The sequence below is a fragment of the Heloderma suspectum genome, chromosome 6 (assembly GCF_057233095.1).
Source record: "Heloderma suspectum isolate Gila_16-S chromosome 6, 16-S_ref, whole genome shotgun sequence".
NCBI lineage: Eukaryota > Metazoa > Chordata > Lepidosauria > Squamata > Helodermatidae > Heloderma > Heloderma suspectum.
Genome location: NC_139463.1, coordinates 52,756,275 through 52,781,545, shown reverse-complemented (window position 1 = coordinate 52,781,545; position 25,271 = coordinate 52,756,275). Strand labels below are relative to the sequence as shown.

The following is a 25,271-nucleotide window of genomic DNA, read 5'->3' as shown; positions in this document are numbered from 1 at the left end:
ACTGACTGGTCTGTCGTTCCCAGGTTCCTCCTTTTTACCCTTGTTGAAGATAGGGACAACATTAGCCCTCCTCCAGTCATCTGGCACTTTCTCAAAGAGAATAGACAGTGGTTCTGAGAGTTCTTCTGCCAGTTCCCTTATTACTCTAGGATGCAGTTCATCTGGCCCTGGAGATTTGAACTCATTCCAAGGAAGTAGGTGTTCCTTGATAGGGATACCAAGATAGGGATAACATTAGCCCTCCTCCAGTCCTCTGGCACTTCACCCGTCCTCCATGATTGCTCAAAGTGAATTGACAGCGGTTCTGAGAGTTCTTCTGCCAGTTCTATTACTCTAGGAATCAGTTCATCTGGCCCTGGAGATTTGAACTCATTCCAAGTAAGTAGGTGTTCCTTGACCATATGCCTGTCGATCTCAAGCTGCAGTCCTGCCCCTTCAGCCTGTACTTGGCCTTTACCAGGGGGGTCTTCTCCCTCTTTTGGGAGAAGACAGAGCCAAAGTAGGAATTGAGCACTTCTGCCTTTTCTTTGTCAACTATTATCGTTTTGCCATCCTTATTTAATAGCTGAACCACCATTTCTTTCCTTTGTCTTTTACTATGCACGTAGCTGAAGAAAGCTTTTTTGTTGCTTTTAGCATCTGTCGCTAACCTCAGCTCGTTCTCAGCTTTAGACTTCCTGACGCCATCCCTGCAGTTCTGTGCTACCTGCCTGTACTCTTCCTTTGTTGCTTGGCCTTCCTTCCAGTTCCTATATGTTTCTTTTTTTGTTTTCAGGTCATCTGTAAGCTTTTTGTGAAACCACATTGGCTTCTTCTGTTGTCTTCCACCTTTCTTCTTGTTGAAATTGTTTGTAATGGTGCCTTGAGAATTTCCTTTTTTAAAAGCTCCCACCCACCTTGGACTCCTTTTCTCATTAGAGTCGCTTGCCGTGGGACCTTACTGATCAGTTTTCTGAATTTATTAAAATTGGCTTTCCTAAAATCCAGGGTACTTAGGGTTTGGCTACACTCAGCTTTTGCTTCCTTTAGAACCAAGAACTCAAGCATAACATGGTCGCTTTCCCCCAGAGTTCCTGTAACTGCTACTTTCTCCACTAAGTCATCTCTGTTAGTTAGGATCAAGTCAAGGATAGCCGGTCCTCTAGTTGCTTCCTCTACTTTTTGTATTTCACCCATCTTCTGAAGGGTCCACAGAATTCCCCCCTCCCAATTTTTTTTTGGGGGGGGTTGCTTTTGTTGGCAGCAGCAGTGGCAGTGTCTTTAGTGGTTTTCTTAAGCATTTTACTGGTGCCGCTAATTCCTATCCCCCATCCTCCTCGGAATGGCACTGTGTCATATTGTAGCATCACTTTGGGGCACTTCGGGCGGAAGAAAATGGTGGCACCCAGTTAGCCAGGGACCATGACTTAAAATCATGTTTTGAACTGCTCAACCTGACAGTTCCCTCCAAGCCCAGCAGTGTTGAGGAAGGAGGCAGAATGGCATCCAGCTCTGGAAAGCAGCTCAGTGGAGATGTGTGATGTTCTGGAGATCCCTGAAATCCTTTGGAGGCATAGGGAAGACATAGTGCTGGAACAGGCAGCTGCCCTTAAACCCCTGGCATCAAGGTAGATGGTGTTGCTGCTAAGCTACCAGGTATTTCAGCGACAGCTAATGAGGCGCTGCAGGTAGGAATGAAGCATGAGAGCAAAGCACAGAGGCTGATGCTGACCACTCACCATATCCACCGAAAAGTCGAGGACTGAGAACAGAAGCCAATACCAGAATATCTGTATTTGTGGCATATTGGAGCTGGAGGAGGGAAACTGCATTGTGGAGTTCCTAGTACAGTGGATCTCAGATATCCTCCCCGACATCAAATATCGAAAGAGCTCACTGGGCCTTTGACGCAAGTTTGCATGAGGAATCCAGATATAGGGCTCCTTCACATGGAGCTTTTATCCTGGGATTGAGATGGCTCCTTGACGGAAGTTTGCCGGCTCTTTACATGACACTGTGGCCCTGCCATGACCCTCCTGCACTAAATGCCCTTTGTTCTGTTTTTAAATAGATCGCAGATAATAAGCTATCAAATTACCCCGTTGTGTTCCGCTTCAGTTTCTTGTGTTAAAAGGGTTAAAGCAGCAAGAAGAGGAGCGAGATCGGAGAAAGATAATAGAAGACCTAGATATGGGGAAAAGGAAGGGGGAAGGGGAGCACTTGTAAAGGGACTCAGTGATGATCCTGCATTTAAAATGGAAGCTGAAAACCCTGTTTTAAGTGCGGGATTTTAGGCTGGTGTAAAGATGCCCGTAGAGACATAGTTGTGGGCTTTGTGTGCTGCTTGATTAAAGAGGCTCTACTGAAAAAAATTACACTATCTAAGGGCAATCCTATACAAGGGCAAACCCATCATGATTTCCAGTGACCTGAGCCCAGAGATGCTCCAAAAGCAACAACCTTTCAGCCCTTTACCAAAAAAACTAAGAAAAGCTAAAATAAAGTACTGCTAGGGCTTCACTTTCTGCGAAAGAGGATGATCAGCTGTGAAGGCACCAGGCACTCTGCCAGCACCACTCATGAAGCGAGATTGAGGGGACATCAGAAAGCGATATCCAGGAGGAGGAGGGAGAAAGTGGCAGGGAGGAAACCCAATATGGAAAACTGCAGACAAAAAGGGGAACCACAGATCACATCTGCAAAATACAGGAAATTGGGACTTCCAGCTTGAAGGACAGTGTCTTTATTTGGGATCCACCAGCCAGAAAGTATAAACACCTGCAGAGATTATGGGAAAGGGGATAGAATCATAGAATAGTAGGATTGGCAGGGGCCTACAAGGGCCATCGAGTCCAACCCCCTGCTCAATGCAGGAATCCAAGTCAGAGCATCCCTGACAAATGGCTGTCCAGCCTCGTCTTGAAGGCCTCCAGTGTGGGAGAGCCCACCACCTCCCCAGGTAATCGGTTCCATTGTCGTATTGCTCTTACAGTCAGGAAGTTTTTCCTGATGTTCAGCCAGAATCTGGCTTCCTGTAACTTGAGCCCATTATTCCGTGTCCTGCACTCTGGGATGATCAAGAAGAGATCCTGGCCTTCTTCTCTGTGACAACCTTTCAAATACTTGAAGAGTGCTATCATATCTCCCCTCAGTCTTCTCTTCTCAAGGCTAAACATGCCCAGTTCTTTGAGTCTCTCTTCATAGGGCTTTGTTTCCAGTCCCCTGATCATCTTTGTTGCCCTCCTCTGAACCCTCTCCAGTTTGTCTGCATCCTTCTTAAAGTGTGGTGCCCAGAACTGGACACAGTAGTCCAGATGAGGCCTAACCAGTGCTGAGTAGAGGGGAACTAGTACTTCCCGGGATTTGGAAGTGATGCTTCTATGAATGCAGCCCAAAATAGCATTTGCCTTTTTTTGCAGCCACATCACATTTTTGGCTCATATTCAGCTTGGGATCGACAACAATTCCAAGATCCTTCTCGCTTGTAGTGTGGTTGAGCCACGTGTCCCCCATCTTGTAACTGTGCATTTGGTTTCTTTTTCCTAGGTGCAGAACTTGGCATTTGTCCCTATTAAATGTCATTCTGTTGTTTTCTGCCCAGCGCTCCAGTCTATCCAGATCATTTTGAATTTTATTTCTGTCTTCCAAAGTATTAGCTATCCCTCCCAATTTTGTGTCATCTGCAAATTTGATCAGCATTCCCTGCACCTCCTCCTCCAAGTCATTAATAAAAATGTTGAAGAGCACTGGGCCCAGGACTGAGCCCTGCGGTACCTCACTCGTTACCTCTCCCCAGTTTGAGAAGGTCCCATTGATAAGCACTCTTTGAGTCCGATTTTGTAGCCAAGTGTGGATCCACCGGATGGTTGTTTCATCTAGCCCACTTTGAGCTAGTTTGCTAATCAGGATATCATGGGGCACTTTGTCGAAAGCTTTGCTGAAGTCGAGGTATATGATGTCTACAGCATTCCCACGGTCTACAAGGGAGGTTACTTGACCAAAAAATAATACAGGGATAATTTTATACCTGTAGAAATAAGAAGCATGATTGAGGCAAGGCTTATTTCTGAGTATAAGCAGGAGGTTTAAAAAAATGTAAAAGCAACGAAGAACACATTTGATCATAGTGACAAATAGGCAGGATGTAAGGGGAGCATCTCCGGGAGAGAGCGGAGGACAGGAAGGCCTGGCGTGCTATGGTCCATGGGGTCACGAAGAGTTGGACATGACTGAACAACAACAACAAACAAGGGGAGCATGTTTCAGAGATGCTCCAATCTGTGCCAAGCAGAGGCAGACAGCTCATTGAGGGGGAACCTCTCCGCAAGCTGGCAATTCGTTCTCAATTTGTTGTCGTCGATTATGCTTATTTGGTAAACAGCTCAGTGTGGCAGAAAACCCCTCCGCAAGCTGGCGATTCGTTCTCAATTTGTTGTCGTTGATTATGCTTATTTGGTAAACAGCTCAGTGTGGCAGAAAATGAGGCTGCACAAGTCAGGAGAAGAGTGAGCAGTGGTGGATGTAAGGAGCCAACAGTCGTTCTGTGCGGGTGTCCTGAAGCATCTTCTCTTAACACAAAGGGCTTGGGCAGTCGGAGGCAATGAGTGTTGAGCCATGTCCAAAAAGGAAAGCTGGAAGTAACTCTACTGTAGGGAACCCATCTGAAGAAGAGGGGCATGGGGGAGGGTACCGCCTCGTCAGTGGCTTGGGCAGCAGTTTCCAGCCCTGGGAATCTCCAAGTCCAGAGGGGGGGCCGTTGTCTTATCAAACCGGTTGACTTTCCAGTGCAAAGGTGGACTGTGAGATCCGGGGGTAGATTCTTACTCTTTAAGGGAAACTGTGGCAAAACCACTCTGACAGTTGGAATGATGTATACGCCGAATTCTGGCCAGCACCTATTCCTTGAAGACAGTTTTAAACTCCTTGATGCTTTCAAGGAAGGTGAAGTAATAGTTTGAAGAGACTTTAATGGTATAAGAGAGGAAAAAAATAAGCGACAAAAGAAATTAGTTAAAGGGAACCCAAAACAGAGTTTAGACAAATTGTTTAAAGGGCCGTGACTTGACTGACTCCTGGAGGGAACATAACCCAGGAGAACGTGGATTTCTCCCCACGTCGCCACAGACATAGATTATATCTTAAACATCCAGTGGTTTGTTCAAAGCCCCGACAGATTCAGAGACCAAAAACACGGGGGTTCAAACTATGCTGTAGTACTAGCAACCTCAATATTGATGGGCAGCAGCCCGGCCCATATACTTGGAGATTTGACCATCTCACTCTGTTGAGACAAGACATGGCTGACAAAGTGAGAGAGGACCTAAAGCACTGCTTTTAAATGAACAGGCCAGGTAAACTGATGTGGGCCACAACATGGGATGCAATTAAAGTGGTAAGATGCAGGACTTGTATTAGCCAGTTGACAGCTGTCAAGCAAGGGAATGGAGCCAGATGAAAACAACTACAGGAAGAGGTACTTAAGTTTAAAAAGCAGCATAAGAAAGGGAGTTCTAAAAAGGTACATTGGGAACTCCAGAAGTACTGTGATTTCGGGAATAAAAGCTCAATGTTTTTAGCCAATGCCTTAATGAAAAAGATAGTTGGGAGCTGAATTATAGCAATGCAAAGTGAGGCAGGAGAAATGACTCATTCCAGTAATGACATCTGTGGAAAATTTGCCAAATCTTATGAGAAGCTGTATACATCAGAGAATCCACAGATGAAAAAAGTTGAAAAATATTTCGACAAAGTGGGCATTAAACCCATAACGGTGGAACATCGAAACCAGCTAAACCAAAACATAACTGAAGAAGAAATACAACAGGCCAAACATAAAACAAATAAATCAGCAGGCCCAGATGGTTTCACTGGAGACTTTAATAAAACATTTTAATAGGCGCTAGTACCCCACTTAGCTGCACTTTTTAATGGTACCCTAGTTGGGCATCTAATTCCCCAGACATTGGTGTTGAAGCCAGATAAAGACCCTAAATTTGTCTAGTCTTACAGACCAACAGTGCTTCTAAAAATCAAGACTTGAAGCTATTTAATGCTATAATGGCTACTAGAGCGATGAATTCGTAACTTCATCAGGCTGGCTTTATGCCACGCAGGCAATTAGTGGATCCAATCAGAAGGTTGCACAACACAATCCACCTTAGCAAGAAATCTAAGAAACCGCTTGCAGCACTAAACAGTGCCTTTAATCGCCTTGACTGCATCTTCCTGACCAAATTGTTGCATAAAATGCAGATGGGAAATAGATTTCTGAGTGTCAGATCAGTACTATACCAAACATCCCATGCAACAATTAGTGCCCATGCATACAATACTTCATCCATAAAGCTTTACAGAGGGACCAAGCATGGATGTCTCCTCTCCCTGAAGCCTTTGGCTATGGTGTTATGAGCAAATGCTGCATGGTGCTTTCCCTGACTATTATTTTCAATCAGAACTTTGCCGCTTATTATACCAAGACTGCAGTTATTGTTATGGCAGAGACAGCTTAATGGTGGCAGACCACGAGTGGGGGAAAATTTATTGTTGTTGTTCAGTCATTCAGTCGTGTCCGACTCTTCGTGACCCCATGGACCACAGCACGCCAAGCCTTGCTGTCCTCCGCTCTCTCCCGGATTGTGCTCAAATTCATATTCATTGCATCGGTGATGCTATCTAGCCATCTCATCCTGTGCCGTCCCCTTCTCCTTTTGCCTTCAATCAGTTGACAATTGTGGGTGGATGGGGCACCCCCAATTTACATCTTTACTCTCAGGCATGCCAACTGCAGCATCAGGTTTCCTTTGTTTTGGTGGATCCCAACAGTTGGGTAATTTTCAAGAATGTTGAAGTAGATGGAGTTCCTTTGACAGCTACCCCATTTATGAAGCATAAATTTAGATCTCTTCACTGGGTCTTGAACAGGTTTGCATACTCTCTGTTTAATATATGGGTTAGGAGGTCTGCAGTTTTGGCCCCAGGGTTTCACCTTTCTTGCCCCTTCAGTTCCATCCAGTTTTTTGAAAGAGGCAGACGCATGTCGTTTTAGAGGATGGAGGCACAGAGGGTTGCATAAGTTGAAAGACATTTATCAAAGTAAGATCACTCTGCCGCTTACAGAAACTAAGCAACAAGTAGCTAACCCTGAAATTGTGTGGCTCCTGGGGCACCCACTGCGTTCTTTCCTCTCCAACAAGGGCGTAAAGGACCAGGCTGTTCAGTGCCTAACTAATTTTGAGAAAGTAATAAATAATGATACGGGCAGTGTTAGGGGGATGGTGTCCACCATATATAAGGTACATCGGTTCTCTGGTGAGGGCAAGAGTAATGGTCTTAAGAGTTGGTGGGAGTCGAGCGAGCCATCTCAATTGATGACGCTGTTTGGGCAAACATGTGAGTGAGACCACCATATAAATCTGTATCAGCCAGCACTAGGGAAATGCCTTTGAAGTTATTACGTATCTGGTATTTGACTCCTAGAAAATCAGCATACGTTAAGTCTGGTTCCTCCCCGTGTGCTGTAGGGGATGCCAAGTGTTTGGCACCTACCAGCACATGTGGTGGGAATGTGCTGAGGCTCAGAAATTTTGGTCAGCGGATTTTAATGAGATCACCTGGATTGTAAAAGTAGAAGTACATATGGACTCAGAATTGGCTCTACTGAATATATTTGTTGAAGGGAATAGGAATTTGAAGCGGAAGGAGCTAATTTCGCAGCAAAAGTAATAGCATCACATTGGAAGTACTTTAAGTTTACAGATTTGAATGAGTAATTGAATTACTCATTCAACTAATTGAATTAGTTGGAGGCGTTCAAGACGAGGCTGGACAGCCACCTGTCAGGGATGCTCTGACTTGGATTCCTCCACTGAGCAGGAGGTTGGACTCGATGGCCTTGTAGGCCCCTTCCAACCCTACTATTCTATGATTCTGTGAGTAGTATACAGTGGTGTGGAAGACAGCAATAATGGAAAAATTGTCATATAAATTACAAGTCATGAGAGGCCAACGAAAATACGATTCTTTCACGTCTGTTGGTTACCATTTATTGAATATACTGGCCATATATTGGAACATGGTTGAATGGTACCAGCAAGGTATAACTCATTATGGTTGTTGTAAATTATCCTATTTTCCCAGGCTTGGATATTATTATGTATTATTTCATTTTTAAAGTTAAATATGCATCCTGAGTGATTTTGTATTTTGTAACCCATTCTAGGAGTGGGAGGGGAGGGAAAGAATTGTTGTATAGTTTTGTATTTTGAATAACATAATAAAAAATTCATATTTTTCAAAATGAGCAAACTCCAGAAATTCAAAAAGAGCTGGTGAAGTATGGTGCAGCTGCAGGGTTGAAAACTAATTACACTGAGTCAAAACTCCTCTGCATACCTCTAGGAATACAGCAACAAATTCAGGCAACATCCAGTTTTTCTTTGAGTCACAGATCACTGAAATACTTGGTGGTTATTATTCATAAGGGCTTACGTAAACTAAAACAGTTTAACTTTAGCCCAGTCCTGACACCTATTAAGCAAGCAATTAAAAGATGGGGAAACTAAACCTGTCACAACTGGGGCAAGGTGGCAGGGGTAAAGATCTCTCTGCTCCAAAAACTATCATTCCTGTTCCAGGTATTACCAGTAGTAATACCTGACAGTGAGTGACACCACTGGCAAAAATTATTGGACACCTTCATACACAAGGTTATAAATAAAGGCTTGCTAAAGGTATAATCTATAAGACTGGGTAGACTGGGAATCCCTAACATCTGCAAATACTATGAAGCCTCCCAGCTAAAGCAAACGATTACACTTATTCAGGGAAAATGAGCCCACCCATGGGTCCAGATGGAACTGGTGACTCCAAATCCTCTATTGTGGCAAAGCATCCCATTCCTTACAACAGCCCTGAAAAAGGCAGTAAAACAAATACCCGACCCATTTTTGGAATGTGCTCTAAAAGTATGGAAAAGTATCTGGGGGATACGTGGCTCAACAATGCTACAAGCGAGAAGGATCTTGGAATTGTTGTCGATCACAAGCTGAATATGAGCCAACAATGTGATGTGGCTGCAAAAAAGGCCAATGCTGTTTTGGGCTGCATTCATAGAAGCATAGCTTCCAAATCCCGGGAAGTCCTCGTTCCCCTCTACTCGGCACTGGTGAGGCCTCATCTGGAGTACTGTGTCCAGTTCTGGGCACCGCACTTTAAGAAGGATGCAGACAAGCTGGAGAAGGTTCAGAGGTGGGCAACGAAGATGATCAGGGGACTGGAAACAAAGCCCTATGAAGAGAGACTGAAAGAACTGGGCATGTTTAGCCTTGAGAAGAGAAGACTGAGGGGAGACATGATAGTGCTCTTCAAGTACTTGAAAGGCTGTCACAGAGAGGAAGGCCAGGATCTCTTCTCGATCAGCCTAGAGTGCAGGACACGGAATAATGGGCTCAAGTGACAGGAAGCCACATTCTGGCTGAACATCGGGAAGTACTTCCTGAGAGCAATACGACAATGGAACCAATGACCTGGGAAGGTGGTGGGCTCTCCCACACTGGAGGCCTTCAAGATGAGTCTGGACAGCCACTTGTCAGGGATGCTCTGACTTGGATTCCTGCATTGAGTAGGGGGTTGGACTTGATGGCCTTGTAGGTCCCTTCTAACCCTACTATTCTATGATTCTATGAAAAGGTGGTGCAAGAAGTTAGTGCCCTTTTTTGTCACCACTCCTGCCTATGCTAGACCCCACCCTTTCTTTTACAGTCAGGATGAGTGGTTGTGCTCCAAGGCATGGGAAATATATGGTTTAGATAGGATAGCAAATGTTTACACTAACAAGAGATAATTAGCTGAAAACCAATTAAAAGAAAAACTATGAGAGACTGGCAGACTGGTTGCAATTACATCAGATAATTGCATCTAATAGAAATGCAAGAGAACAGGCAGCCAGGAAGCTCACCCCCTTTGGGGAAATAATTAGTAGAGAGTCACATAGCCCTAAAAAGTAAGTCTCAAACATAAATAGAATTTTAATTGAACACAAAAACAAGAAAACCAGAAGGGCTAAAAATAGTGTGGGAGAAAGACACCAGGGGAAGAATCACAGAAGAGAAGTGGTCAACAATATGTCAGAAAAGGCTATTACAATCGGTCTGAGCCTATGGGCAGGAAGCAGCATTCAAATCAATACATAGATGGCACATGATGCCACTTAAACTCACGCATATAGCAAATACACAGTCATCTCAGGAGATGATGAAACAAAGGTGTCTAATTCCTGATGCCTTTGTATGATGGTTGTGCTGTGCAACTGCTGTTTAGTTGACATTTTTTGTCATTGCTCCTTGTAATGTAAGAATGAGAAGTATGATGATATATAAGATATAAAGATACAAGATATCCAATGTTAGTTCTATGTAGAGGAGACCCATTGAAATGAATGGGATAAGCTGTGACTAATTGTAGCCTCATTTATTTCAGTGGGTCTACTCTATGTAGGACCAACATTGAATACTACCAGTAGTCTTTTGTACAAATAAACAAAATACAATAAAATATTTTTTAAAATAAATTATTATATTTATACCCACCTTTTTCCCAATACTGGGACTCAAGGAGGCTTTACAACATTAAAAACTTGTACAGTTAAAACATATAAATAGACATATACAAAAGTTAAAAGTATAAATCATCAGTAATATTAAAATTGTATAAAATATCAGAATTTAAAAAGACAACAACAATAGTACCACTCCATCATATGCTCACAGGTCCAGACAATCTATCCCCAAAGTCCTGCCGGAACAAAATTTTTTTGCCTGCCTGCAGAAACATACCAAGGAGGGTGCCACTCTCACCTCCTTGGCAAGGGAGTTCCAGGGCCTGGGGGCAGCCACCAGGAAGGCCCTCTCCCGCGTTCCCCCCAGGCAAGCCTGTGATGGTGGCGGGACTGCGAGAAGGGCCTCCCCTGAAGATCTCAGGGCACGAGCGGCTCACAGGGGAGAATACGGCCTTTCAGATACCCTGGCCTGAGCCGCATGGGGCTTTATCGGTCATGGCCAGCACGTTGAATTGTGCCCAGAACAGACTGGGAGCCAGCAGAGCTGTTTTCGCAGGGGGCCGGTATGCTCCCTGTAGCCAGCCCCAGCCAGCAGTCTGGCAGCGGCTCTTTGAAGCAGCTGAAGTTTCCGAGCACTCTTCGGGGGCAGCCCCACGTACAGCGCTCTACAGCAAACCAAATGGGATGTGACTAAGGCGTGTGTCACTGTGGCCAAGTCAGACATCTGAAGGGACGGGCGCAGCTGGCGCACTGGTTTTAACTGTGCAAATGCACTCCTGGCCACCGCTGAAACCTGGGCCTCCAAGCTCAGGGCTTCATCCAGAAGTACACCCAAGCTGCGAACCTGTGTCTTCAGGAGGAGCCTAACTCCATCCAGCACAAGCTGGATCCCTATTCCCTGATCTTGTGTTCGACTGACCAGGAGCACCTCTGTCTTGTCTGGATGAAGCCTCAATTTGTTTGCCCTCATCCAGTCCATTACTGCCGACAGACACCAGTTTAGCACTGCAACAGCTTCCTTGGAATTAGATGGAAAGGAAAAGTAGAGTTGGGTTTCATCAGCATACTGGTGACACCGAACCCCCAAACTCCGGACAACCTCTCCCAGTGGTTTCATGTGTATGTTAAATAGCACCGGGGACAAAATGGAACCCTGAGGGACTCCACAGGCCAATGGCCAGGGAGGCGAACAGAAGTGCCCCAGCACCACCTTCTGTGTCCGCCCCTCCAAGAAGCAATGGAGCCGCTGCAAAACAGTGCCTCCATGTCCCTTCCCAGCGAGGCAGCCCAGAAGGATACCATGGCTGATAGTACCGAAAGCCGCTGAGAGGTCCAGCAGAACCAACAGGGACACACTCCCCCGTCTAGTTCCAGGCATAGGTCATCCACCAAGGCGACCAAAGCTGTTTCTGTCCCACAACCGGGTCTGAAGCCAGACTGAAATGGATCTAGATAATCTGTCTCATCTGGGAATCCCTGGAGTTGGGAGGCCACCGTGCACGCCAATATCTTGCCCAGGAATGGAATACTGGGGACTGGCTGATAATTATCCAATATGGTGGGGATCAGGGTGGGCTTTGTTAACAGAGGTCTCACCTTCAGGCAGGCTGGAACTCTGCCTTGACCAAGGGAGGCATTAACCACCCCACTCACCCACTTGGCCAGCATCTCTGGTTGCTTTTATGAGCCTGGAAGGGCAAGGATCTAGAACGCTGGATCCTGTCCACATCCTCAGGCTGTACAAATTGAAAAGTATCCGACAACACTGGATGAGCAGGGGCCAAGGTTACATCCATTGGGTCTGTATCAACGATAGCATCCAATTCAGAGTGGATCTGAGCGATTTTGTCTGCAAAGCGCCGAGCAAATTGCTCACAGTGGGCTGTCAAGAGGTTTAAATTCTTGCGGGCTAGTGAATAAAAGACCCCTGACCACTCGAAACAGCTCCGCTGGACGGCTCTTTGCAGATGCGCTAGCGGCAGAAAAAAATATTTTCTTTGCTGCCCATATTGCCACAGAGGAGGTCTTCAAATAGGCTCTAGCTCATGTTCGATCGGACTGACTCTGAGTTTTCTGCCAACATCGCTGTAGTCGTCTTCTCACTCGTTTCATCGCTGCCAGCTCCCTAGAAAACCAGGGTGCTGATGTGGCTCCACTTCGTGAGAGAGGACGCTCAGGAGCAATTCTGTCCACGGTCCTGGTAATTTCTCCATTCCAGAGATCATCCAGGGCTTCAACAGAAGAAAGAAAAAGATCTTTCAGCTCATTCCTAATTTAAACTGACCTCCGGTGTGTAGACGAAGTGAGGATTTGAGATGAATCATCCGTAAGGTTTAAAGGTGTAAAATGTTCCAGATCATCCAAATGGGGATTAGCAGAAGTGTAAACCATTGGGTGGGATTCAGGCCCCTTGCTGCAGGATAGGTGGGTGAGGATGTCATTGTACTGATATGCTGTGGATCAACCTATTGGTCCCCCAACACAGATTATAACTCACTCTAACACAATAGCTAAATGAAATTATCATTTGAGAAGCAAGGAGAATAGGTGATGCTTTCTGGAACTGGGAATTGGGAAGGGAGGCTTTCTTTGAACTCCAGAACTAAAAATAGCTCAACTTTTAAAAGCCTGGGAACAAAGGACCATGAAGGCCTAACAACGGGACCGAGAGTGCTGACAAAGGTGGTAAAGGGCCCAGTGGCCAAGACTGGAGAACAATTAAGGGTCTGAGTCAGGCAAGAATGGGATGCTACTCCCAGACCTTTGTGAGTGTGGATGAATGAGGCCTCTCAGCAACTTAACCTGAAGGGCCGGTCGAACTAGGGACTTCGGTCTCACAGAGAAAGAAACAGCACTGAAGCTAATAATGAAGCAGTTCCTGGTGTACCTACTTGTTCTGATAAAATTAAATACTTGGAAGTCCAAATACCAAATGGCCTGCACAAAATAATTAAACTAAACTACTTTTATCAGCTACTATTGATAAAACACATTGAAACCGGATTAAAAATTGGGAGGCAACTAGGAATATCTTGACTTGGTAAGACTGCAACAATAAAAATGGCGATTTTACCAAAATGTTCTTACCTGTTCCAACAGTTACCATTTCAGACAGCCACTTGAAAAAAATGGCAAAAAATGTTCATTAGCTTTATTCATAATGACAAAAAAAACCTGGCTTAATAATCATGCCCCAAACTGAGGAACATTGGCAGGGGGACTGGGCGTGCTCAGTTTAAGCTCATACTTGGAAGCATTTCAAATCAGATAAATGCTGTATATTATGTCTAATGATAACAACAAAACTTGGATTCAAATGGAATTACCTCTAAATAAAAAAGAAGAAATAAGGAACATACCATTCCATAAAATAGGGAAAGTTAATAAAGCTTTACCTCTAGGTAATCCTTTCTTGACTACTACATTGGAAGCATGGGAAAAATGGGGGTTGAAATTAATACCATATCTTTCACTGCTGATGCCTTTCCTGAGTAATCTCTTATTTTTTAATGCTGATAAATTTATATAGTTTTGGGATTGGGAGACACAGGGCTTGTGCATGGTGACAAATCTTTGCAATGACCTAGAACCAAAAGGTGCACCTCAATTAAAAGAACAATTACAGAAAATTAAAACCAACTGGTTCCAGTTGGCTCAAATTACCTCGATCCCTGAAGTGAAATTGCAAGTGGTATGACTTCTAACCAAGTTTGAACTCCTACTGACAGAAATCCATTCCAACTCAAAAGGTCTGGTCTCGTAAATATACAAAATTCTTACAGAGATATCAATGGGAGACACCAGTGGGGTGAAACAGGTATGGGAAAAAGATCTAAATATCACCACTGAAGATGGTCAGTGGGGTTCATTGTGGGCTCTGTCCCCGAACAAATCGATTTCATCTAAGCTGAGGGAACATGCAATTAGAACAGTGTATAGGTGGCATCTCGCACCTGGAACAATCTGCTGTATTTACAAGGGTGCATCCCCCAATGCTGGCGAGACTGCAGCTGTGCTCAGAGAGGGACCTTTAAACACATGTGGTGGGTTTGCAAAACCATGGAGAGGTTCTGGGCAGAGGTATTTCATTTGGCAAGAAAAGCCACAAATCAGGACCTATGTAAAATGGCAGATCTGGGACGACTGCCCCTCTGTGTGGGAGGCAACAGGCATCTGCTGCAGCAGGGTTTACTAGCATTGATCTGGACTGTAGCAAGGATGGAAAACACGTCAGTCTGGAAATCTACTAGTGGAAAGCTGTCAATGGAAAGCTGGGAGAGGAGCGCTTGGGCTATTGCCTTACTGGAAAAATTAACCGAAGAGCTCAGGGCCATGCATAGTAATGCAGTTGACCATGACTTTTACAGATGCTGGCAGCCCTGGATTTCTTTTGCGAGCCAGAGCAATGGGGGCTTGAAGCCTCACATGTAACCACATTAAAAGACCTAATTAATACTCCCTGGTTAAATGTAGATTGATAGAAGTCAAGAAGGAGTTTAGCCCTACAGTTTTATGTACCTGTATGTACCTGTATGTACATGTGTTCAACGCCAAAGAGTGTTCAAACTACCGCACAATTGCGCTCATTTCACATGCCAGCAAGGTGATGCTCAAAATCCTACAAGCTAGGCTTCAGCAGTATGCGAACCGAGAACTACCGGAAGTACAAGCTGGGTTTAGAAGAGGCAGAGGAACTAGAGATCAAATCGCCAACATTCGCTGCATCATGGAGAAAGCAAGAGAATTCCAGAAAAACGTCTATTTCTGCTTCATTGACTATGCTAAAGCCTTTGATTGTGTGGATCACAACAAACTGTGGCAAATTCTGAAAGTGATGGGAGTACCAGACCACCTTACCTGTCTCCTGAGAAACCTGTACAAGGGTCAAGAAGCAACAGTAAGAACCAGACATGGAACAACCGATTGGTTCAAAATTGGGAAAGGAGTACGACAAGGCTGCATATTGTCACCCTGCTTATTTAACTTATATGCAGAGTACATCATGAGAAATGCCGGGTTGGATGAATCAGAGGTCGGAATTAAGATTGCTGGGAGAATTATCAACAACCTCCGATATGCAGACGATACCACCCTAATGGCAGAAAGCGAAGAGGATCTAAAGAGCCTCTTGTTGAGGGTGAAAGAGGAGAGTGCAAAAGCTGGTTTGAAACTCAACATTAAAAAAACTAAGATCATGGCATCTGGCCCCATCACTTCCTGGCATATAGAAGGGGAAGAAATGGAAGCAGTGACAGATTTTACTTTCTTGGGTTCCAAGATCACCGCAGACGGTGACTGTAGCCATGAAATTAAAAGACGCTTGCTCCTTGGGAGGAAAGCTATGGCCAACCTAGACAGCATAGTAAGAAGCAGAGACATCACCTTGCCGACAAAGGTCCGTCTAATCAAAGCTATGGTTTTCCCAGTAGTAATGTATGGCTGTGAGAGCTGGACTATAAGGAAGGCTGAGCGCCGAAGAATTGATGCTTTCAAACTGTGGTGCTGGAGAAGACTCTTACGAGTGCCCTGGACTGCAAGGAGGTCAAATCAGTCCATCCTAAAGGAAATCAACCCTGAGTGCTCATTGGAAGGACAGATAATGAAGCTGAAGCTCCAATATTTTGGCCACCTAATGCGAAGAGAAAACTCCCTGGAAAAGACCCTGATGCTGGGAAAGACTGAAGGCAAAAGGAGAAGGGGACGGCAGAGGATGAGATGGCTAGATAGCATCACGGATGCAATGAATATGAACTTGAGCACGCTCCGGGAGAGAGCGCAGGACAGGAAGGCCTGGCGTGCTATGGTCCATGGGGTCACGAAGAGTCGGACACGACTGAACGACTGAACAACAATGTACATGTGGGTCATTGTTGAGAAGTTATTTCATGCTTGGTGACAAGTTGTGGTTTTAGGTTGTATTGTTTGTTTATGGATTTATTTATGTTTAATACTTTAATATGGGGCTAATAATCCTGGCCTACTTTTCAGAGCCATTGTAGGGACTACTGATAGACTGTATGTGAAGCCCTTTGAGCAAACAAGAAGAGTGCTATTTAAATAAGGCCCACCTTGCCCTGAGACCTTGGCTTTTAGTGTGCAGTTGTCCTGCCCGGGGATCCATTTAATGGGGGTGCAGTTATAAACCTCCTGTGTTTTCCAACTGCTTCTTGCATCTTTTTTTCTTTCCCCAGAAAATCTGTTAAGAAAGGAAAGATGGAATAGCTACTTGCTGCATCTCGACTGGTGGCGCCAGGAGCCTTCTAGAAGCACCCCTGGGGCAAGGCACTTTTCCCTGTGGCTCCCCTGACCCTTCAGCCGAGGAGCAGGACGGAGCCGGTCCAGTGGCCCATCTGGCTCAGTACTGCCTACACTGACGGGCCACGGCTCTCCAGGACTTCAGCCCTATCTGGCGATGCCGGGGGGAACGTGGCACCTGGGACCTTCTCCATGCCACGCAAGTGCTCTGTGACTGCACTGCAGCCTGTTCCAGCTCTGCGACGGCAATCTAATAATACTTCACGGAAGTCCTAAGGATTCAGTGGGTTGAGATCCCCAGCATAGTTTGCCATTTCATCTTGACTTCTCTCTCGTGTGGTACCTGCTGTTCATATGCAATTCCCATGTTCATGTCTTGTCTTCCAGTCTCCGTCTTGCACATTGAAAGTGTGCGTGAAGGTTATCAGTCTGAGGGGCTTCGGAAATTCGGTGGCGCTTTCCCTGAGGAGCAGTGCTTCACCATTGTCTTCAGGGGCAAGCGGAAAAACCTGGACCTTGCTGCCCAGAGTATGGACGAAGCTCAGCAGTGGGTGAGGGGGCTCACAAAACTGATGGCCAGAGGTGAAGCTATGAGCCAGCGAGAAAAACTTGAGCAGTATCCTTTCTGCTCAAGCCACCAGAGGCTTAGAGCATGGCAGTTATGCTGCCCCTCAGAGCAATGGGGTGCAGTTTTTTTTTGGGGGGGGAGGAGGGTTTTGCTGAAGCACTGAAAGCAACTAGCCCCAAACAGCGTTTAAAACTGCATTTGGAAGCATATTTGGAGAAGGCTCCCTGAGAGTGGTCACACTCTCATTATGGAAACACGTGATTTCCCAGTTGATCAGACTGTGAAGTTACGAAATCCTGTAGAGGCAGAGGCAAGGTGCACAACGCACACACCCTGTAGAAGGGAACCTCAGGATTTACTGAAAGACCCAAAGTTGAACTTCCTTCCCCAAATTAACAGTGGCCACAGGTTTGGCTGTGCAGCCCCAAAGACTTTGACTGTGCAGCCCCAGTTGGCTATGCAGCCCCCAAAATGCAAGTATGACGGTACAATAGATACTTCCCCTGTACCTAAGATACTCTCCCCCCGTATTTATCCAATTCATACAGCCACACAGCTATGCTGGCCAGGTGAAAGCATGGTGCACTATTGGTTTGGATGGGGAGTGTTGACAAAGTGCCCGCTGTCAGGTCTGAATGCCACTGTTGCCCCCCTTCTTCTGGGCTCAGGGGTTTTTATATCTTTTCCTGGGCATAGGACAGCATAACATCATGGGGCTGGATGTTGCTTTTGTTTATAGATCGCGTCCCTTGCCGGTGCTGAGTGTTGTCCTTTTGGGAGAGCAGTGCCTCCCCAAGCTTTCCACGGTTCCTCCAACAATCATAAAATGCTCCCATCTTCTGCCCCAACATTAATGCTCCCTACAGCTGGCTCATTTCCACAATTCTTTGACATCCATAGCCTTCATGCACATCTTTCATCCACCCACCTGCTCTTGTCTAAGGCCTCTTTTCCTGTGAATGGGACCATCCACCCACTATTCACACCTCCTTACATCCTTCTGTTAGGAACATTGTATAAACAAACAAATAGGTTTGCTCTAAAAGGTCATCTCACATTCAAGGATGTTTACAATGTGACACACTGAGTACTTGGCTGCATTTTGTGACACATTGTGATGGTTTATACAAACAATGCCAGGATCATTGAGAGTTCACAAAGGCATCTTTTGATTTTGCAGGGTCAGGAAGAAATTCTAACTAAGTGAAAGAAAAGAATTTGAAAAAGAAATAATCTTTATTGACAGCAATCAAGTAAAGATTGAAGGAAGAGGAAATATATGAGCAGTTACGGAATAAGTGAACAAATCTAGCTAAAACAACGCAAGTGTACATTGGGATATATGGAGAGATAAGAATACATTTTAAGAACAGTAAGGAAAACTAAAACACACTGGGTTGTTCAGCGCAGCGTCGGTTATTCCCCCGCCCCCACGTGTGCCGGCTGCATGACCAAGATGGCCCCGCTTACCTGTGCCGCATTGCAGGTTGCTGTGCCGTCTGAACCTGGTGCATGGTGCAGGCGTAGTGTATTTTCACTCATCCTACAGTCCATACTGCAGGCCAGGTTCAGACAATACAGAAACCCGTGATGTGACGTGGGTAATTAGGGCAGTCCCGGTCATGCAACCGGCATGTGCAGGGCTGGGGGAAACAACTGACACTGCATTGTTTCCTCTGCTGATTGTCCGAATCCAGACACCGTCTCCATGGGATCAGAGCTAGCTTAAATCCACGAACTGGTTGTGTGCTTGAAGGTACACCAAAGTAATTCATTATAATGAGAGTAATAGTATCATAGAGTTGGAAGGGACCTCAAAGGTAATCTAGTCCAATCCTCTACCATTGCAGGATATCTGTTGCTACAGCATCTTGATAAGTGGTCATGCAGCCTTTGCTTGAAAATTTGTAATGAAGGAGGATCCACCACCTTCTGGGACAGTCTGGTCCACTGTCAAATAGCTGGTAATGTCAGGGAGTTCTTCCCCTTCCTTGTAATTTGAACCTGTTGGTTTGGGCCCTACCCCCTGGACCAACAGAGAACAAATTTGCTTCATCAGATATTTGGAGATGGCTGTCCTTGTGCCTCTTGACTGTGTCTTCTCCTGGCTAAGCACACCCCCGCTCCTTCACAGGACTTGGCATCGCGGCCACCCATCATCTTGTTGCCTTCAATACTCCCTTGTCATAACTGTTCCCCTGTGTGTGTGGGGAAAGACCGCATGTTCCAAGGCTGGGGCCACCCAGTGGCGTTGCTCTTTCCTTACACCAGGCTCCAGCTGGATCCACGACATCCTGCATCGGGCTGACAAGAACCAAGACAATAAGATGAGTTTCAAAGAGATCAAAAACATGTTGCGCATGATAAACATAGACATGAACGATACCTATGCCTACAGGCTCTTCAAGGTACTTCCCTGCCGAACAGATGGTTCTGTGTTATACCTTGTCCTGCATCTTGCCTCTTGCATCATACCTCATGTCCTGCTTGGCTGTAGCTTCATACCTCCTGTTAAATGAAAGGTGCTTAGGCTGTTTTTGCAAACTCTCTCCCGCCCTGAACCCGCCCCGCCCCGCCCCCGGCCCGATTTGAATCCTCTTATGAGATGCGTTTCCCCCTATTTCCCACTTTTGCATAACAGCAGCAGAGCTGCCCTGGCTCAGTCACCGAATTTTACAGGCCGCCTAGATAGATGATCTTTCATTTGTAGTCCTCCTGTGTTTTCCCACTGCTTCTTCCATCTTCCATCGTAGCACAAAAAATATGTTGTTGTTGTTGTTGTTGTTGTTATAATATTATTATAGCCTGCACAATGTCTTTTTATTGGCAACACTAAGAGCCTTCCATCTCAAAGCACCCTGGAATTAGTTTACATTGTTTTGGATTTTTTAAAAAAATCTTGCCCATTGTGCCTGTATGTGAGGCCTGTCTTAAAAGGTGGCCTAAAGCTGATTATTTCAAGCCATGAACTTCTGCTTTTCCTCTCTGAACATTCTCCAGTTCTCTTTCCTACACATGCTCCTTCCTCTGGACTTTTCTTGTTCTCATTCCTCTGGATCACTCCCCTCTCTTTTCCCTTGACCCTTGCTTCTTTCACCACTTCTTTCCTCAGTCCTTTTGCCTCCACTGTTCCTTCCTTGGATCAGAGAAATCGCTCAACTAATGGGAGCAGAGACAGCAGGAAAGGCCCTGCTCCTACACCCAATATGGATGGGACTCAGAGCAAGGCGGATTTGGATCTCTATGAGCTGATTTGATCGTAACGAGTGAGTGTGTCCCATTTTGTGGTTCCTTGAGGCTCACAGGTGGCTCTCAAGGCAGAATTGCTCCCAGCAGGTCCTACTGACTGGCACCCTCTCCTGCTAGAATCATAAGAGGGCTAGCAGGGAGCTGAAGCCAGCTGAGCCTTATGTAGACTGACAAGACCTGTAGGGCGGTCAGCGCCCCCCTCCTGGAGTAGCTGTTGTTGTTGTTGTTGTTCAGTCGTTCAGTCGTGTCCGACTCTTCGTGACCCCATGGACCATAGCACGCCAGGCCTCCCTGTCCTGCGCTCTCTCCCGGAGCGTGCTCAAGTTCATATTCATTGCATCCGTGATGCTATCTAGCCATCTCATCCTCTGCCGTCCCCTTCTCCTTTTGCCTTCAGTCTTTCCTAGCTGACTGACCTGTTAATAGAACCTTGCCTGACGTCTGCAAGGCTGGTGAGAGGGAGTTTCTGCTGGAGGCTCATCCTCTGAGCCAGGGGAGGATGGCGGGGCTGTGTCTTCCAGCCAGCAATTCCCTCAATAAGGTATTGATGGTCCTACACCCAAGCAAATAGCATGTGCCTCATCCTCTCAGAATCCTCCGCTGCACCCTGGAAGGTCTGAGGGCTGGGGATCACGAGAGAGGGGGTTCATGTAGCTCAGGAGCTCCCTGAGACATGCAGTTCCCAGGCCATGTCAGGCCTCAAAGGTCAGAATCGGCTCCTTGAATTGGGCCTGGAATCGATCTGGAAGTCAGTGTAGCTGCTTCATTATTAATCGCCTATGTTCCTGCCTCCCAACCTCTATTAGGAGGCAGACTGGCATTCTGCACTAGATTAAATTTCTGAAACATCTTCAGGGCAGCCCTGCAGTCCCACACACACCGTCAGTTCTAGAGCCATGATGTGTGAAGAGACTCTCAAGGAAGATCTTTAAAGATCTATAAAGCGCCTGGGACCAAGCTAGCTGAAAGGCTGCATTCTCTCACAGAAGCCTGCTCAAGCTTTCAGATCTTCAGGGAAGGCCTTTCTCTTGTTCCCACCTCCATGAGAGGCATGTTTGGGGTGGACGCACGAGAGGGCCTTCTCGGGGGCCACTCCCAGCCTTCGGAACTCCCTCCTGAGAAACGCTGGGTTAGCCACTTCTCTGAGGTTCTCCTGCTGACAAGCCAAGGCATTTTTATTCAAGCTGGCCTTTGGCATGTAAGCTGGTCTGTTGCTGAAGGGGGCTTTAATTGGTTCAGTGCTGTCTTCTTCATTTATTGTCATGTTTTAACTGTGTTTTAATGGATCTGTTTTTATGTTATGTTTTAATTAATATTTTGTTTAAAATCTGTATTTTGTTATTGATAGCCACCTTGAGTGCCGGTTTTGGTGGAAATGCAAGATCTAAATTAAGGTGGTGGTAACAACAGCAACAACAACAACAACACCGTGACAAGGAGGAAGAGCATCCTCCTTGTCCCTGGCTCCCTTCCTTCTCACTTGAACTCCCAGGCCTGCCCTGTCTCACTTGCGGTGTGGTTACGCCTGGGCTTCAGTATAGCCATATGCTTCACAGCACCCTTGACCATGGCCTTTGCCTGCTTTTTGACTCTCTCTGGGGGCACGTTTGCCACATGTGTAGATTTGAAGAGTGGGAATGGAGGACAGGCTGGGAATCGGCTCCAGCCCCATGTCTGTTCCTCTCCAGGATGGCCCTGATCCACAGTCAGGGCTGCAGAGTGGAGCTTCAGAGTCTGATGAAGTGAATTATGAAGTGAATCTTGCATGGAGTGGCTATTAGAAAATCAGGTCCCTGATAGCAGTGGGAAGGACACACTAAAGATGCACTTCAGGGGGATTTTATCAGTTTTAAATGGTTCTAAATGTGTCCATATTTTAATTTGGTTGTAAGCCACCTCAGATCTTTTTTTAGAAAGGCATCTAAGACATTTAGGTGATGACGATGGTAAGCAGGAGTTGCAGCCTCTCTCCTCCCAGACCGGGGGCGGGGGGGCCCTCCGTCCGCAGCCCTGTTCTATTCCTCTTCCTCATACAGATGACGAATGCAGCTTTGGGAACAGGCAGCACTGTGGGCCCTGGGTCCCCCACGGCCCTAGTGCCTGCCCACCCCAGTTCCACGGGTCCCTTCAGTGCTTTGCATGGTCCATGTCCCTCTCCATGGCTGTGAGCAGCAGCGTAGTGGCGAAGAATGAAGTTCAGGAGCTCATCGTGACAGTCCCCATAGCCACAACTCCAAGGGGAATCCATAGTTATGCCCCAGGATAGATACAGATCCCCCCCCGCCCCGTGTGTGTGTGTACACACACACACACACACACACCATTTTTCTATTATTTATGCTCACAGGAGCTAATAGTTAATAACCTCTCAGAATTATGTTTATGGGACAGTACAACAGAGTATAACCCTCTGCCTAGTTCAGCAGAGGGAGCTCCACTGAGCGCAGTGGTAATGATTACTTCTGACCGCGTAGGGCCATCTTGTAAAACACACGTGTAAAATTCAAGCTCTCCAGGCAACTGAAATGCAACCTTTAGCTTTTTAACTAGAAAGGTCAACAAACTTGCAAAGAAGCATTTCTAGCTAAATGCTAGTGTGAAGAAGGAACCTCATCGTAGAAAAGGAAGTAAGTAACTGGCCTCACCTTGATTTTTCCCTCCTCTTTCCGCTCTGGCATGCTAATCTGTCACAAACAGTAATAAATTAAAAATAAAAATAAAGAGAAAAGAACAAGAAAGCCCACCGTCTGTCCTCTCCCTGCTTTGAGTGCTGCCTTAGCTTCTTGGTTGCTGCTTCCTCTCCCCGTCATCCATCCATCCCTGGCCATTTGCTCCCTCCTCCCGCTCTTTTTTGCCAGGAGTGTGACCGATCAAACAATGACCGCTTGGAGGAATATGAGATCGAGGAGTTCTGCACGCGGCTCTTGGCACGGCCTGAGCTGGAGGACATCTTCCATCGTTAATCAGGCGAGGACCGTGTGCTGTCAGGCGAGGAGCTGCAGGAGTTCCTGCATGATCAGGGCGAGGAAGCAAGCCTGCTACAGGCTCAGGACATCATCCAGACCTACGAGCTGAATGAGAGAGGTGGGAGCCCACTGGACGCGCCAGATGTTCACGGTAGTGACTTCTTGTGAAACCACTGGAACAGCTTGTTCTGCACAGTAGTATAAGACTAACCTGATCCAGCAGTGGTAGCTTGGTAGCTATATAAGCCTACTTAGGAGGTGTGGGAAGAAGAGCTGCTGCAGACAAAAAAGGCCGTCTGCTGGATTTCCATGATTACATCTCCTTTACTTTCCCAAGACCCACACAATGCAGTCATCTCTCTTGTGTCTAATTCTAGATTGTGAGTCCTTTCAGGTAGGGAATCTGTCAGACCTGTGCTTTGTAAAGTGCCCTGTTCATAGATGGTGCTATATAAATAATAATACAAACCTTTGAGTCTTTGGAAAGCTATCATGTATATGAACCCACACAAATCTGAAGTCTGTGGCTCAAAAGACACATGGATTGGGTTCACACGACATGACAACCCATCATGGGTGACAAGCCACAGTGAGTTGTCATGTCATCCAAACCCAGGCCAGTTCCTGCAGTGTGGCTTGTGTGTGGGCAACAAGCTGCCCCAGCAACTCATGGCTTGTTCTTGGGGTTGTACCTGTGATGGGTTGGCATGTGACATGCCAACCCACCGTGGGCTGTGGGCATTGGGCAGCGAGCGACTCCTCCCGAGCGCAGCTGCTTCAAATCTGTCTTGCCCATGACCGCCTCTCCAGCTGTGCCAAACGGCACTTTGGCGGGGCTGTCAATGCCTCCCACCAAGTTCCCCCGTCCCTGCTCTGGTCACGGCCCCTGGTCACAGTTGGAATTAATAAAAAAAAACCTTTTCTCTCTCTTATTTGTACAAAACAGAACCCAAACATTTTTTTGTTTTTTTCCAGCCCCGGGGAATGTGCGCAAATGTCCCCCTTTAAAAAAAAAATTGTTTAAAAAAAGTATCACATTTCAGAGTTGTGCAAGTGCGCAACTCCGACAGTCAGAAACATACTGGCTTGCCTTGCCTGGAGCCTTGTATGTTTGAGCTGTTTTGGCCCTGTTTTGCGGAAGGGGGGAAATCCCCTCCAACCATGACTGGGGTTGCAGTTGTAGCAGGGACAGGGGACTTGGTGGCAGACAAGACGGGTTCCTCCACTGCATCCCTTGGGATACTGGGCGGAGCCAGCTGGAGGACCAAGCGGGAAGAGGGGGAAAGAACCCACGGTGAGCTGGATCATCTGTTGGGCTCATCGTGGGTTAGTCAAATGACAACCCATGTTGCGTGGCATGTTCTGCAGGGCGGGTTGTCATGATGTGTGAACCTGGCCAGTGACTGGGTTTGCACGATCCCTGCAGGCCCCCGTGGCTTCTTCAAGGCCCAGTGGGTGCACGCACGCTGGTGGCCGCTGTGAGTATTCAGCCCCTGGGGAAGAGGCTGCCATGGTTTGCTGTGTTGTTTAAAGCCAGGCGGCAGGGGTTGCTGGAGGGGGAAGAGCCCAAGAACCCCTGCTGCTGAGGTTCAGTCAGCGTGGCAAGCCATGGGGACCCCTGCTGAGTGTTGACGATTGGAGATGGCTGCCAGTATGCGCCACAGCCCACCGTGGCTTGAGTAACTGGCCCACGGTGGAG

General features: G+C 46.5%; 1 protein-coding gene across 1 annotated transcript in view; it reads left to right on the top strand.

The window, feature by feature from the left end:
* PLCD3 (phospholipase C delta 3) overlaps nt 1–25,271 on the top strand; it is a 107,061-nt gene that overhangs the window by 32,714 nt on the left and 49,076 nt on the right. The window contains 3 exon segments of the mRNA XM_084804292.1: nt 17,177–17,405; nt 19,636–19,765; nt 23,465–23,690. Of these exon segments, the coding sequence (XP_084660418.1) occupies nt 17,177–17,405; nt 19,636–19,765; nt 23,465–23,690 (585 nt within the window).